This window comes from Dermacentor andersoni, chromosome 9 (genome assembly GCF_023375885.2).
Source record: "Dermacentor andersoni chromosome 9, qqDerAnde1_hic_scaffold, whole genome shotgun sequence".
In the NCBI taxonomy this organism is placed as follows: domain Eukaryota; kingdom Metazoa; phylum Arthropoda; class Arachnida; order Ixodida; family Ixodidae; genus Dermacentor; species Dermacentor andersoni.
The window spans coordinates 24,784,957-24,799,606 of record NC_092822.1 but is presented as its reverse complement, the minus strand read 5'-3'; the positions used below and the strand labels follow the sequence as shown (position 1 = coordinate 24,799,606).

Genomic DNA, 14,650 nt, shown 5'->3' with positions numbered 1-14,650 from the left:
TAAAACTCTAAATAAATGCGCCACTAACCTACACTCTTGCCCACTGTTCGCACATTACCATCTGCTACAGCTCCATAACTACAGAAACCATCAGAAACAAACTGTTACTGGTAAAGATTCAACTATTAGGGTATATCTGACTGTGCAATATTTGTCATGGCCTGACACTTGCATCGTAGTTTAGTCAGTGTGGCTCAGTTCTTTCGTTCTGTGAAAACTGACTGCAAGTGCTCGACTCGCTTAAAAATTAACCAGCTTTAAACAGCACGGCTCTCAGTCCCAACGTCGAACAGAGGACATTTGCTTAGAATGAACAGCTTATCAGCTCAAGGGTGAGATACGAAAGTTGGTTGTAGATGCCGAGACCAGGTTAGTTTAGAGGAAGTAGTAGCAGTTTTCTTCTCTTTTTTTTTTTTGCAAACATCCGCGTCTACCAGCTACGTATGTAACAAATCAAATGAGCAACAAGACTGCTGGAAACTTCTCAGCAAGACCAAATTTACGTGACAATGACAAAAATGACTGACAGGATGCTACTTGAGCTAGCCAGTTCTCAATCAGAGCTAGATAATATTTCCTGCTCTGAACACAAGTTCTCAAATGCACTAATACGTGGTTAAACAATCCCCTAACCTTGATCTATATAGCTATATATGAAACTATATACACTTCCAGCTATGACGGTAATCAGCCTAACCTAATCTAAACAACATTTAAACATGAAATGGGAACCGCTGCTCGCAGGTTAGCACTTGACATAAGTGCTTTGCATAAATGTGTTTGAAGACTACTCTAAAAATGAACCTAAATAAACTTTCAATAAACCTAAAAGTATTTTCACCAGTCGGGACACCATCAATCCTCGCAAAACCAAGGCACTTTATAACAGTGATATGCACTACCTCATGTGATTCCTAACATCATCAGGGACTACCAGGAGTGGATGGCTTGCCCGGACTGCCTGGACCAGTGGTAAGCCAAACTTTATTCTTGATAGCTTCCACAGGATAACATTGGCTGTGAAAACTAGCCTCAGTGATCCTGCAATGTCAATTGCATGACCATTATACTTTCTGAGCAGGGACCTATCGGCCCTAAAGGTGACACTGGAACACCAGGAATCCCCGGCATTCCAGTGAGTTTGATGTCTCATTCATTAGTGATGATAATTATGAGCCTGCACCTAATGATTGAACATTTCCTAGCATATAGGAAAGGACATCATGTAGCATGTAGTATAATGAACTTTTCCCGCATCAGTGTAACGAGGCAGGAAAGGGATGAACTTGCAACTACTCAGGGCTGTACAAAAATATCACGCACTTCAAACCACTGCACAGTGAATAGCCAAGTGCAGTACTGACGCAAAGTCATAATATTGGCATGTGAAGTTGGCCTTCACTGTAAAAAAGCTAGTGAGACCTTTGAAATTCTTGCTGTGTAAATTATGTTTAAATAAAAAGTATGTTGCAGTAAGGTGACGGTATTGGGAGCACTGGAAACTTATGGCCAACTAGCAGCTTGCGTAAACTAACTCCTACATGCACCTATAACTTTTTGAATGTTTTGTATTGTAGTAAAATCTTTTTAAAAGACTGTCTTTCTCAGCAAGTTACCACCACTTTTCTATATCGGGTATGTTTCTAGCCTTTTCTGTGGGACAATCCTGCAGATAGCGTAGTCTAAAAATGTGGGCCGATATGTGCTACTGGGTATGTGCCCTTGAGGCAACTTGTTGCCACGATATTCTGGATATATATATATATATATATGGACTTGAACAGAGAACCTCTAGCACAGAAGCCCAATACTGTAACAATGAAGCCACGGATACTTTTTTCCTTTACAGCATACCTCGTAATCAGATATTGTAGTCATAAAACTCCGGAAGTTATTTAAAATTATTTAATACATCATACATCAAAATGGGTGCCAATCCTGAAGATAGTGCATAAAAAATTAAGAAGTCCAATGTTCCTCCTACTCCCCTCATGTGAGAGATGATGTAATACAGAGCCATGCACAGCGAGTCTGCCCCATTCTCACCTACTACTTGCTCACGAAGACATTGTCTTTGACCGACTTCAACTGGAGGTTGAACCGCCTTGCAACTTTTTGTAGCATACAGAAGCCCTCTTCAATGCCTTTGAAGTGATAGGAGGATCATTTCAAATGCATTTGTCTGAACTAGCTGGAATACATGGATATTCTGGCACAAGGCTGGTACAATTGCAAACTGGAAATAGCTAACAAGTGGTTTGACTGGTCCCAGTTTCCCATTGGGAATGTGTTCTTTAAACCAGTTGAAATGGGACCAGTCGAATATCAGTATAAATTTTCACCCGATGCTTGAAGGTTTACTGAAGTAAACTTCTAAAGACTATGAGCATTTCAACTATACCTTGTTGAATTTTAGGGTCTGAAAGGCCAGAAAGGAGATGGTGGAATACCTGGAGAATCAGGACTCCCTGTAAGTATATCTTAAGTGGTTGCACAACGTTCATTCGTGCGCTTTCGCATAAAGAGATAAGTGGAGCTGATTTAATTACTGTAGGGTGTCCCTGGGACCATGGGACCAAGAGGGCCACAAGGGCCACCAGGCAGTACAGCAGTGGTGAGTTCAGCGAAACTCAAGCTATTTCACTTTTAATTTGTTTGCCACTTTCATGTAGCAAGTACCAAGGAAAATGCATTGACAAGAGAGATAAAAGCGAAGGGAACACTGGGAGATTAACTATAGAATATATCCCGTTTGCTATCCAGTACTGGGGAATGACTCGGCAACCTTCAGTTTGCAGATGACATTGTCCTGTACAACAATACTGGGGATGAATTACAACAAACGATCGAGGACCATAACCAAAAAAAATGTAAGAGTGGGGTTGATTACTATGCAGAATACAAAGGTAATGTTCAATAGCTCGGCAAGGGAAGGAGAGTTCAGGATCACCAGTCGACCTCTACGGTCTGTACAGGAGCGCATTTATTTAGGTCAATTACTCACAGGAAACCCTGATTATAAGAACGACATTTACAGAAGAATAAAAATTGGTTGTAGTGCATATAGCAGGCATTACGAAATCCTGACTAGGAACTTACCGCTGTCATTGAAGAACGTACAATTATTGCATTCTGCCGGGGCTAACATATGGGGCAGAAACTTGGAGGTTAACAAAGAAGCTCGAAAACAAGGACTGCACAAAGAGCGATTAAATGAAAAATGTCAGGCGTAACGTTAAGAGACAGGAAGAGAGCAGTGTGGATCAGAGAGCAAACAGGCATAACTGATATTCTAGTTGACATTCAGAGAAAAAAATCGTGCTGGGCAGGTCATGTATGCATAGGGTAGACAGCCGGTAGACCATTAGAGTTACAGAATGGGTGCCAAGGGAACGGAAGTGCAGTTGAGGATGGCAGAAAATTAGATGGAGTGATGGAATTAGGAAATTTGCAGACGCAAGTTGGAATCAGCTAGCACAGGACAGGGGTAATTTGAGAATGCGGGGAGAGGCGTGCATCCTGCAGGAGACACAAAAAAGTATAGGACGATGATGACGACTGGGGAAAGGGGTACGAAAGATGAGAGAAAAAGAAGGAAAGAATGACCATGTGTTTGGTCTGTGAAGTCTATGTGATGTCTTCACAGTCTGTGAAGACATCACATAGTGATAAATAATGAAAATGTCCCACGGAGACATGAAATGCCAAGACACCGTCGCAATCGGTCATACAATTCATGTGTTACAAGCATTCACGAGTTGCTAACGTATACCAGGCTCCTGCCGCTTTTGCAGCCAGACTATGTGACTAGGCAGATGTTAGCAGCAAGAAAACTTTCAAGGATAATTTTGGTGTGTACTACTTAACACATGCTAATTACTTTCTTATTTATTCATTTTAGGACACACGTTGAAATTTATTAATTGAGCCAGAGCAGTTCGGGTCCTTGTCGCATCACTGTCTCAGTGTGTGTCTTCGCACTTCAAAACCATAAGTACCTACCAATAATCCAAGCTGTCTACTCTTCTGAAGCCATGTCTTCTCAGCAGAAATGACTACTCTCAAGATAATCGACGCTCAAAATCTGCTACACAATGCACAGGCGTTCCAGTTATGACTATCTCGAAGTGCTTGAGAAACACTGTTGGGAAATGGTTAAATGGAACATCAATGTATTTCGTAGCACAATTCAGGGATAGGCAGCTCGAATGTGGTGTTAAACTTCAGATTTCTGTTAGGAAGACAAGACTTCATTACCGCTAGGCTTCAACTTCGCTATTTCAATATCTGGGCTAAAGAGACTAACAAGAAACATAATGAACACATTTTAAGTTATTTGCCAAATCATCACTGAAATTTTTCTTGCCGCTAACCACCTATAGTCACATAGCCTGGCTGCAAAAATGGCAGGGCATATATATATAACAGGTTGATTTATTTTTGTTTTTAATTAAGTGTTCCATATTAGACAAAACACTCAGTATGGTTGTTGACTTAGCACAGAGGAGCAAGTGGTCAACAGCCAAGCACATGTAAATAAAATTAGGACACCCTAGAGTTAATTGTGCAGTATACTATTAATTGCTTCTGTTCAGAGCCTAATAATGCCCACAGAGAAGACAAAGGCACTTTTACTAGGTGACCAGCTGGCTAATCTTACGCATAGAGGTGCTGAGAACAGTGCTTAGATCATGATACATGACACACACAATGTTTTAGAAGTAAGAAAAGGGGGTCTACAAAATCCACATAAGATAGTAGTTATGGAAGACCAATTTCAGTGCTGCCAATAGGGCACATATACTTCACTAAATTGTTCTAGAAAGTTCGTGTGACATTGATTGTCAGTACGAACTCCTGTGCTTTGAAAAGTAAGTTGTTCTAGCTATTCAATTTATAAAATTTGTGACACGTTGTGACTACCACAACCTAACTACCACATTTTAAATGCAGTGTAAGGCACTGGAATCAACTTTTTTGAACGATTTTGTACAGTATTTGTCTTTCTCTTACAAAAGATTGTAACATCTGAGTACGTTTCATTTGCACAGGTTGAGGGACCTCTTGGGCCTCCAGGAGATCCTGGGCCACCAGGACCAACAGTAAGTTATCCAAACTTCCCACAGCACAGAATGGAGGTTTCCAAGTTGAGCTCCATGGTACCCGAGGGTTCCATGGACAATATTCCAAGACTAGCTAAGCACACAAACCATTTGTTTGCCACTGTAATGCTACTCCTTATGTTCATCCATTAATTCCCATCATTGTAACACTAAATGTAATACAATCATGAACGTCCACCAACTAGCCCCGTTCATTGCTTTACTAAACAAAGGAGTTCGTAGTTTGCACCACGTACGTCCATTTTGTTCCTTTATGTTTGTCCATTAGTTCCGCCAGTGTAACACTAAGTGCAATACAGTCATGAACGTACACCAACTAGCCACCGTTCATTGCTTTACTAAGTAATTCTTAGAGTAAATCCAGGGTAAACTAGTGGTCATGCTACTTCTTATTGCTAATTATGCAACATAAGGCAGTTCAAAAACATTTTCTGTCCTTGCTTTTAAGTAGAAAGCAGCTAGTTTCACACCGATTCTTTGCTAAATGGAAAGCAGATGCATATTATATCAGAGCATTATGTTCATTTTATCTACTGTATAACGCAAAAATCTTGAGACTGGGACAGAAGGCAGGACATGCATCGGTACTAAGATTTGTGTGTGTCCAGTCTCTTCCCATTGCCTAAAAATTTTAGTGCTGAATGCTGTCTAACATGCCATACCAACAAAGTGAAAACTCCGACCTTGGAAGTTCATTCTCATCCGTTCCTTAAGTGTCTGTCTCCAATTTTGTTGCGCTATGCCTTCCAATCAACACAATAGACTAATCACCCCAACAGTCAATCCTCCTGGAAAGAGTATGTTCACAGTTTACATTATTTCTGATATAAAGTCTTCTGCAACCACTGAATTGAATGCATGCAAACATTTGGCAATCAATCTACACTGCTTACTGTATAAAAATCTCTTGCACAAGGGCCAACACAGGATTCCTCAGTACTTTGTGAAAGTTATTGTGGCTTCCCTAAGCCACAGAGTTCAGTGTAGGAACCCCTGGCATGGACTAGAAACATATGAAGTAATCTGACAGAGTTAGTGCAGTGGTAAGAAAAAAAAAAGAAGAAAGCAGATCCCACAAACTGTGGGAATAAGTGTAAGGAAAGCTTCGGTAAGTCAGCAACACAAAACATTGCATCAGAACAAGAAGTGCAGCAAATTTCAGCAACGAACACATCCCGCAACCACCCTAAAACCATAGTGGAATGCGACACGGCGTTACCACCAACCAGAGCATCTAAACAGTCTAAACCTTCAAATGCCACAAAAATACTTCAGATGTACCCTTTCAAGTGCAGCCAGTTATGTTCCACCACAACCATAGAAATGGAGTTCAGCAAACACGGCTGCGAAAGAATCATGGCATGGCTTCAAGGGGAGCTTCTTCAGGTCTAAAACTCTCTTTGTCAGCTGGGAAAGCTGGTGCTACCACTTTTATAAATTGTTGCTATGCAAGGAAACTCACGGGCCGAGCATCTCAAAGCTCTAGCTCGCAGAGAGAAGCTGGTAAGGGTGCTAGTCTGTCTTTCTATGCACGCATCTGTGGCCTAAAGGGTAAATCAGGTTGATGTGCTTGGGTACTTCAATTTGAAACTTACGATAGCATACTTTTTTTTTGTGCTGAACCGCTTCTACTCAGCAAGAAGTATGAAACACCTACCCTATAGAAATAGGCAAAAAAGAAAAGTTTCACTCTAAATGCTGGGCTGCTGAAATGACACCAAAGTAACAGCCTGTTCCCAATCAAGTTCACAGTTCACCAGTTCATTGTAAACTGTGCCTTCGAAATATACCAGTCTGTCCTTCCTTGTATTTATCATAACAGAGGTGCTGGGTAGCAGCATCAATAAACATGATGTCATCATCCCTGGAGATAAATCTTCATCAAACCTGAGACAATGAGAACTAGAGTCCAGAATGACTAGTGAAAAACTTATTTCCCCTTTTGATTATTATTACACCTTTACTGTGGTTTATTTTCTCCACAACAGGGTGAGCAAGGGTTGCAAGGACAGCCAGGACCCTTGGGACCACCAGGAAGCAAGGTAACATCTCATTTTTGACTAGTGTACTGCTAAATGAAAAGGGTCAGTAGCAACCAGCACCCTGGAAAGCAAACAAAGCTAGCTACACTTTTCTGTATTACTACAAGGATAATTATGTCATACAGCTCCCTCACTGTGACGGTTCACAGATTAACTTGAACTGTTAATCATGTCCAAGTGTTCTAAAGGGCACCGACCTTTCTGTATGTGATAAGAAAGCTCTTAAATTCAATCATGAGATGCCCAATTTTGGTTTGTCAAAACACGACAAAATTATATGGCAGGTAGCATAAAGGAGCATCATTCATGAAGAATTGATAACCAGAAAGGGTGCCATCAGGGCAAAAACAAGTCCCCTAATATTAAGACAATTAACTTTCATGGTCAAATTGCTCTGGGCATAGGTCTCCTTCAATCATCTACTGCTGATCAATTCATGTTTCCACCTTCCTGTGACACCCATCTATGCCAGCAATTGTGGTGCTTCTAAACATTTGAAAACCATGAAGCATGAAACTGGCAAATTAAATGAACAGGTAGAAGTGAAAAAAAAGAAACACAGCAATATTACTAGAGCAAGAGGGCAACTCCGGGACTTGTTTAAGTCCTTGCTCAAATAATAAGGTTTGGTTGGTTCTGCATTACTACAACTAGCACCCGTACTCATCTTCTTGTGTGTTTTCGTTTTCTGTCACGTGATGGTTGTAATAATCAAAATCACAACTTTCTCTTTTTGCTTCCCACAGGGTGAACCAGGTGAAAGGGGCAACACAGGAACAACTGGTCCTCGTGGCTTTCCGGTAAACAATATTTTTTTTCTCAGAGCATGCAGTTAGTGCTGTTATTTTGTTCGAAGCTCGAAATGTAATGTACTTTAAAATGTCCTAATGGCATTTTGCACATTCTCTGTGAAACACATGCAATGTAATGAATTCTAGCATTTACAACAGCACTTTTACACCCCATAATGTGCATGGTTACAACCTGATTTCATGCAAATTAGTGCATTAATGCTTCACCATGTTACAAGGCAGAATGTTCACAAAAGGCAGACATTCCGTTAACTTGCTTTTTCTTACATGATCATAAGCTGGCTCTTTAGTTAATAGCTTCAACAAAAGTTTGTAGGGACTACAAGCTCATCCAGGGGTGTACTAGTATCAGCATAAATTCAAATGCAAACAAATAAAAAATGACTAGAACACATTGTTGCCATTCCCAGGCTTGCCTGTACTTGTAACAGAGGCTCAATTCAGGCTCCAAAGCATTAACTTGCGGCTGCACCATGCCTATAAACCAGCTACGAAGCAAACTGCACATTGAAATATGTCATGGTTACGCATGTCAGGTGCCCTGACCAAATTTTCCTTGCTCATGTTTTAATTTCTGCTGATGGTACGTGCAATCATATTTCAGAATCACAAAAATAGACTCTCTATTAGACTACAGGCCATGCATGCGGGATATTAGAATCTATCAAAAAGAAAAATTAGAGCAGGATATCTCTCCTCAACACTGGTTGTCTTATTTCAGGGCGAACAGGGACCCAAAGGTTCACCAGGAAGCACAGGCCCCCGTGGTCCACCTGTTAGTATTCAACGCTTCTTTCACACAAATATGGCACAAGGTGCAAACAGATCATGATGCTGCGAATATTATTTTCTTTTTCATGGTACTCATTACGAACAGAAAAGAATATGAACATGAGGCGCATACCATAGCAGCCAAAACAACTACATAGTCCAATCTACAAGTACTAAACCAACACTACACAGGACCATAGTGAATGCTAACACTTTATCCTTTCAAAAAGCACTCACATTCAAAAGTTAAATCTAAAAGGGAGGCACACAAAAACACTTTTTTCAACAGAGGGCACCACTCTAGACAGAAGTCACTTTTATCATAAAAAGTCTTCCAACTGCAGAGCCATTTGATTGAATACTACTTTGAAGAAACAATTCATTGTACCACATTTCCGTACAGTCCAGTAAATACTGGAGTACACAAAGGTTCCACACATTTCCATAGCATTCATAGCGTCCCATACACCAATGTGCTCATAGCTAAATAACAGGGCTATTTTCAGCTCTGAATCAGTACCAACTAGCTCGAGTTCGGGCCCTTTAAAAGAATGTGCTATAGGCTTGTAATTTTCACTAGGGCGCATGCTAATTCATCTTAGCCACATCAACGTGCTCACTTTGCAGTTAGTATCATTTCTATACGAGACAACTCACTGTGATGTGAGTGAAAAAACTGTCACAGGCAAAAGTCTACACAAGATTAATTCGTAGGGATTTAACGCCCCAAAGAAGTGCTGGCGCTCTGAGAGACATCATAGCGGATTGCTACGGATCAGTTTTGACCACCCGAGGTTCTTTAATACGCACCTAAATCTAAGTACACGAGTGCTTTTGCATTTCATCTCAATTGAAATGCAGCCACAGTGACTGGGTATCAAGCCCGCAACCTCACACCCAGAAGCAGAACATTATAGCCACTGAGTCACCATGGCGGGCCAGAAATGTAGTCTCCACCAACACAAAAGAGAACACCGGATTTGTGTTCAAAGCCCATATGTGCATGCGTACTGAGGAAAAGTTCCATGGGCAGGCTCTTCGATGGGAGAAGAGCATTTGCAAGCATCGCTGTTTGAACATGGATGAAGTGTTTCCTTTCATATTGACAGTGAGTACGCAAAAATATGTTGCTCTGAGTACCAACAACTACAAATGTTTGCAGGCAAAAGCCACAAACCTCGAAAATGTTCACGGTATCGTACAGCTATTATGCTTGAAAAGCAATTGCCTGTTTCCTAGGGACCACCTGGACGTGATGGTATCCCAGGAGTCACGGGATCAGGGCCATCGTCTCCAGTGAGTGTTGAAATGCTTAAATTTTGCCTTTAGATTAAGCAAAATAACACCGACATCTTTAAGCTGCAAGTTTCTGACAGTGTCGTTCTCGAATACCACACGTAGGGTTTGCCTGGACGCCCAGGTGTGCCTGGGGAACCTGGGACCCCGGGACCACAGGCAAGTTTGAAGGAATGTTCCTTTAGTGCAAAAATGCCTTAAAAATCATAATTAATATTTGTAACACATAGAGAGTGAAAGTTTATATTACACACACCTGTTTTGTGTGCAACATGACACCTTAATTTTAACTATAATAAGGCTCTATCTGCTCACTATTACTTAAGGAATATCAAATATGGTTGCTGCTATAATTGATTAATTCGTCCCTTGCACCAAGCAAATAACTTCTTCAGTGAGTCAGAAACACTCAAGCGCAAACATTGGTCTAAGTGAAAAGTGTACGACAAGGATGCGTTTATATATTGTCATGGCTCAACAGGTAGAAATAATGTATCGCTAAACAAAAACAAATTCAGGACTTAAGACAAAAGCAGAGTTTGCATGGTTGCTAGCTTTTAAGTGATAGTGTACAGTCACCTATTGAATACCAAACTCAATTCTCAACTTTCATTAAACTATTAGCTGATGGTTAAAACCCATATTTCCAAGTCTGTCTAGTGCCTTGTATTAGTGATGCTGTTGTACTAATTTCACTATGCTGATCTGAATCACCGTTTGTTCAAGAGAAAGAAAGGCTCTTTAATGAGAACTGGATTGGTTACTCCGAGTGAATGTGTTGACAAATAAAATGATACACGTACATACGACAGACACATAGCACGAAACACACAACCAATAGTATAGCCATTGAACTAGTAATGAAATTGATTGCTGCCGACAAAGAGGTATCACTGTAACGCCACAAAAAAAACTCTGATTTATCTCAGGCATCTCTAAATGGCAATAAGTGCTTAGTTAACCATGCCTCGTATAATGGAAACTACAGAAACAAGAGGGTAACATATATGAACAGCCCCTATCATTCCTGTGGTGTATATGCTACATTGAGCACCACTCACTAAGACAGCAATAAATGAATGCTGGGCAGGCGTCTCAACTTTGACAACAACAATGCCACCTAAAATCCATCGATATCCGAACGACCATCTGAAGCCAAGGTTGCCCGACCACTGGTAACTGCGTCCTGAATGTGCGTGCGTTCATTCATGTGGCAGCACCTAAGCAGAAATTGTGCTTTGCTAACCATAAAGAACTAGCACACGTCCCGGAGCCTTCACCATCAGCATAGGCTTGCACAACTCGTGAAACGTGACCTGTCACGTCTGATTGGCATCGCCAATGCCACATGAGCGCTGCACGTATATATGAAAGGTCTCACCACCTCACCTACACCTTCAAGCTCCTGTTTACACATCCTCTTAATTTCTCTATCTCAGCTGATAACAGTGTCTGTCAGCTTCAAGAGGCGCCTATCCTTGTGTTACTCAACACTACATTGTGACATTTGTTCTGAGCATGTAACATAAAGTTGTGGAGAATGCTTTCGACACCATCAGGTGTCAACTGTAAGCAAAGAAAAAAACAGATTATGTATCTAATTTTACATGCAGGGTGAAAAGGGCAGCCGCGGTCCACCTGGCCCACAAGGCATTGAAGGTGAAAAGGTGAGGTAGTATTCTCTCCCACGTCTCAACACACTTGTTTCATCACGTTACACGTTTTGCTTTGTTTTTACTTGTATGTGAACACAAATTTTAAGACCCTGTAACACTAAAATGAGCTAGTGAAGGGCCCCTTTAGCTTGGAGTCGTTTTCTTGATGACTGTTCTGTAAAAAAAATAATAAAGCCTGCTCATTATTACACAGACCTTGAATTAAACATTTATCAAACCAAGTTGCACCATATTTTGTTTTGTTCACTACTCTATGAATAATTATTTTCAATCAATGTCTCAGCAAATGCAAGCAGTTGTCTTCATCAAGTATAGATACACGACTTCTGCAGATAAAGAAAAGAATGTTTGCAACTTCTGTTAATTCCAAGTAGCAGCTGAAAACTGCATTCAACACAGTCCTTAAAGAAACGATGAAAACTTGAGAACTGCCCAGAACTTTTATGATGTATTCAGTTTCTCATTTCACACAAATGAACTCAAACGGTCAACAGCAAGCAAATGCATGGGAACGCATGGAGTCATGTGGTGACAGGGAGAAGGTTACATGTCTTACTTTTTTTTTTTTTTAAACTCTGTTGACAGGGTGACAAAGGCGATCGTGGCATCCATGGACTCCCTGGCTTGGCAGGCCCAAAGGTTGGCACTTACTCAACAATTATAGCCGTGCACGATACGGTCGAAATTCAACGAAACAATCGCAATTGATCTTAATTCTGGGGCGACAAGGATTTTGGAAAAATGCTGGCCAGATTAAATTAGGTACACCGCATTCTGTGTTGGGGTGATCCAAATACTCTCCCAGGCCACAGCAAATAATCATTTCTCCAGCCGCCGCAAAATCTATTATTCAGGAGAGTACGGCCACAGTGTACATTGCAAAGCCGATGTACGAGACCTTCATCCTTCGTAATCGTGGTCTAGATATGGCCACTTGCAGAGCACTCATTGCTGTGTGCAGGGAGGGCTGACAACATAGTTGAGGAAACGAGTGTGAAGTTTTATATTCCACAAGAGTCTCCTCGACAACATCAAATGAATAGAGTTCCAGAAAACCGTCAAGAACTTCTTGAACCGAAAGTAATCCTCACAAGCAAACAAGAATGCCTTACCTTCACTTTGGTGGTGCAGGGATAATGGTTCATTTGAATTTCAGATGATATGTATATTTCATTTATTTCATTTCATTTATTCAACCTTAAGGGCCCGAAGGCATTACATAAGGGGGGGCGTGCATCAAAGTGCCTATGCCTCAAAGTCCTGAGAAATTTGTATAACTGAGGTTCTACTGTGCCTCCATATTCTCAGATTCAAGTCCTACGCTCCTGCTAACACATTGTACGAAAGCTGGACACAGTAGCGATGAGATTAAACATTCTCATCACATTCGCATTTTCAGGGTGACAGGGGTGAAAGAGGCTACCAAGGCGATGCTGGTTCGAAGGGTGATCGCGTAAGCTCACTTTTTCCGATTCACATGAATGAAATGCCTTCACAAGTGTACCTACAACGTATTAACAAACTTTTCTCCCAGGGTCCACCTGGAATTGATGGAGCAAGAGGGGAGCCAGGCCTAATTGGACTGCCTGTGAGAAGAACGTTTCATGTTTTCATTCCAACATGCGAAAATCCATAGCACAGCTTAAAGCAACAATTTTTATGGGAGAAATTTATTAAAAGCAAGAGAAATGCAAGGAGAAAGATTTTGGTATAGAGATCTACCATACAGCTCTCACAAACTTCTTACTTGACTGTGCCCTTTTCTTTTTGTATTTTCAGGTGAAGCTTTGTACCCGGCCATTCTCGTCCATGTAGCACCTCATGCCTGAAAGCAAAGCGCTTTGAGCCTGCAATCTAAACCGTTTTAAAGCGTAAACTAAATCTTTTTAGGTTTATGATGAGTCTGAGTCTAAACAGTTTTAAGCCTAAACTAGTACTCCTCAAGTTTATTAAATCACTGGAAATGCATGGATATATCTAGGGATATGCTAAACATTTATTTGCTGTCACTTGCATGATTTCCCTGAAAACATGCTCTCTGATCATACTTCATTTGATTTTCTTCTAATTTCGCTCCTAAAAGCCCGCTACAATGAAACTCGATATGGAGCCCCTTCACATTTTGTAGCCTCATGTAAAGATTAAAATTAACGTATACCATACATGTGAATCAAAAGCACACTTTGAAGTTGCTATATAGACTTCATAGCAGCTTTTGCATACATATTCTGTCACCTGTTTTGCCTGAAGACAGGCTCACACAAACGAGAAGGCAAACTACAAACTAACGTCATGCTGCACTTTTAAAATATCTTACCAATCTTTTCATTCAACTTTCTTTTTTAAATGCAGCTCTTCAGCTTAGACGTTGCAGATCAAATTTAACAGCCTTTTATATTTCAGCTTCTGTAGTGTTAATACAGTTAAACTTGGACTTAATGAAGTCAATGGGCTCCTGGAATCATTTTGTTTTGATTACGTAAAATTAGGTTCAAGCATAGAACATTTGAATGGCCTAGCATTAGTTACAGATGGTGTGTAGTAAACACTCGCACATTCTCATACGTTTCGTAGGGACCTACTGGAGCAGCGGGTGCTTTGGGCCTGCGTGGTCAGAAGGGTGAAAAAGTATGTTGAATTGACACTAACATTCTCTAAGCAAATAAAGCTGCTATGTGAACCATGCTCACAGGTTGAGATGTTGTATTAGCAATTGCCTCTATTGATTGCATCTTACTGTCTATATTTTTTTTTTTTCAACCTGCATTGTACATTCAGTTGCGTGTACTATGCTGTTTCGCCTGTGTAGAAAGACTATATGGCAAATATTAAACGAATAGATAAATACCTATAAGAATAAACTATCAGACTGCACTGACAAATGTAGTCATGAAGTTCCAGAAAGATATATGTATGCCTTCCCAGCACAA

The 14,650-nt window shown here is 40.7% G+C and overlaps 2 protein-coding genes across 4 annotated transcripts in view; both read left to right on the top strand.

Moving 5' to 3' along the window:
• The window catches only part of LOC126527498 (uncharacterized), a 76,084-nt gene that overhangs the window by 37,455 nt on the left and 23,979 nt on the right, over nt 1-14,650 (top strand). For both annotated transcript variants that reach the window (XM_055068659.2, XM_072284458.1), the window contains one exon: nt 14,295-14,348. In XM_055068659.2, coding sequence (XP_054924634.1) covers nt 14,295-14,348 — 54 coding nt within the window. The remainder of the gene's footprint in view (nt 1-14,294; nt 14,349-14,650) is intronic.
• On the top strand, nt 6-10,980 carry LOC129383795 (uncharacterized). Of its 2 annotated transcripts, XM_055068664.2 has the most exons (10): nt 6-972; nt 1,082-1,135; nt 2,417-2,470; nt 2,555-2,614; nt 5,052-5,102; nt 7,112-7,165; nt 7,912-7,965; nt 8,699-8,752; nt 9,988-10,044; nt 10,150-10,980. In XM_055068664.2, the coding sequence occupies exons 3-10, from the start codon at nt 2,439-2,441 to the stop codon at nt 10,211-10,213; spliced, it is 426 nt and encodes a 141-aa protein (XP_054924639.1). In that variant the 5' UTR covers nt 6-972; nt 1,082-1,135; nt 2,417-2,438; the 3' UTR covers nt 10,214-10,980. The 2 variants fall into 2 exon arrangements, with proteins under 2 accessions (XP_054924639.1, XP_072140560.1); XM_072284459.1 differs by lacking the exon at nt 6-972 and having other exon boundaries at nt 1,071-1,135.

What these genes read in the sequence shown, in the direction of transcription:
- LOC129383795 (XM_055068664.2), top strand. Translation starts at nt 2,439, where the DNA reads ATGGTGGAATACCTGGAGAATCAGGACTCCCT. An exon ending in TGGGACCACCAGGAAGCAAG is followed by an intron (nt 7,166 to 7,911) that starts GTAACATCTCAT and finishes TGCTTCCCACAG; the next exon opens with GGTGAACCAGGTGAAAGGGG. An exon ending in CAGGCCCCCGTGGTCCACCT is followed by an intron (nt 8,753 to 9,987) that starts GTTAGTATTCAA and finishes CCTGTTTCCTAG; the next exon opens with GGACCACCTGGACGTGATGG.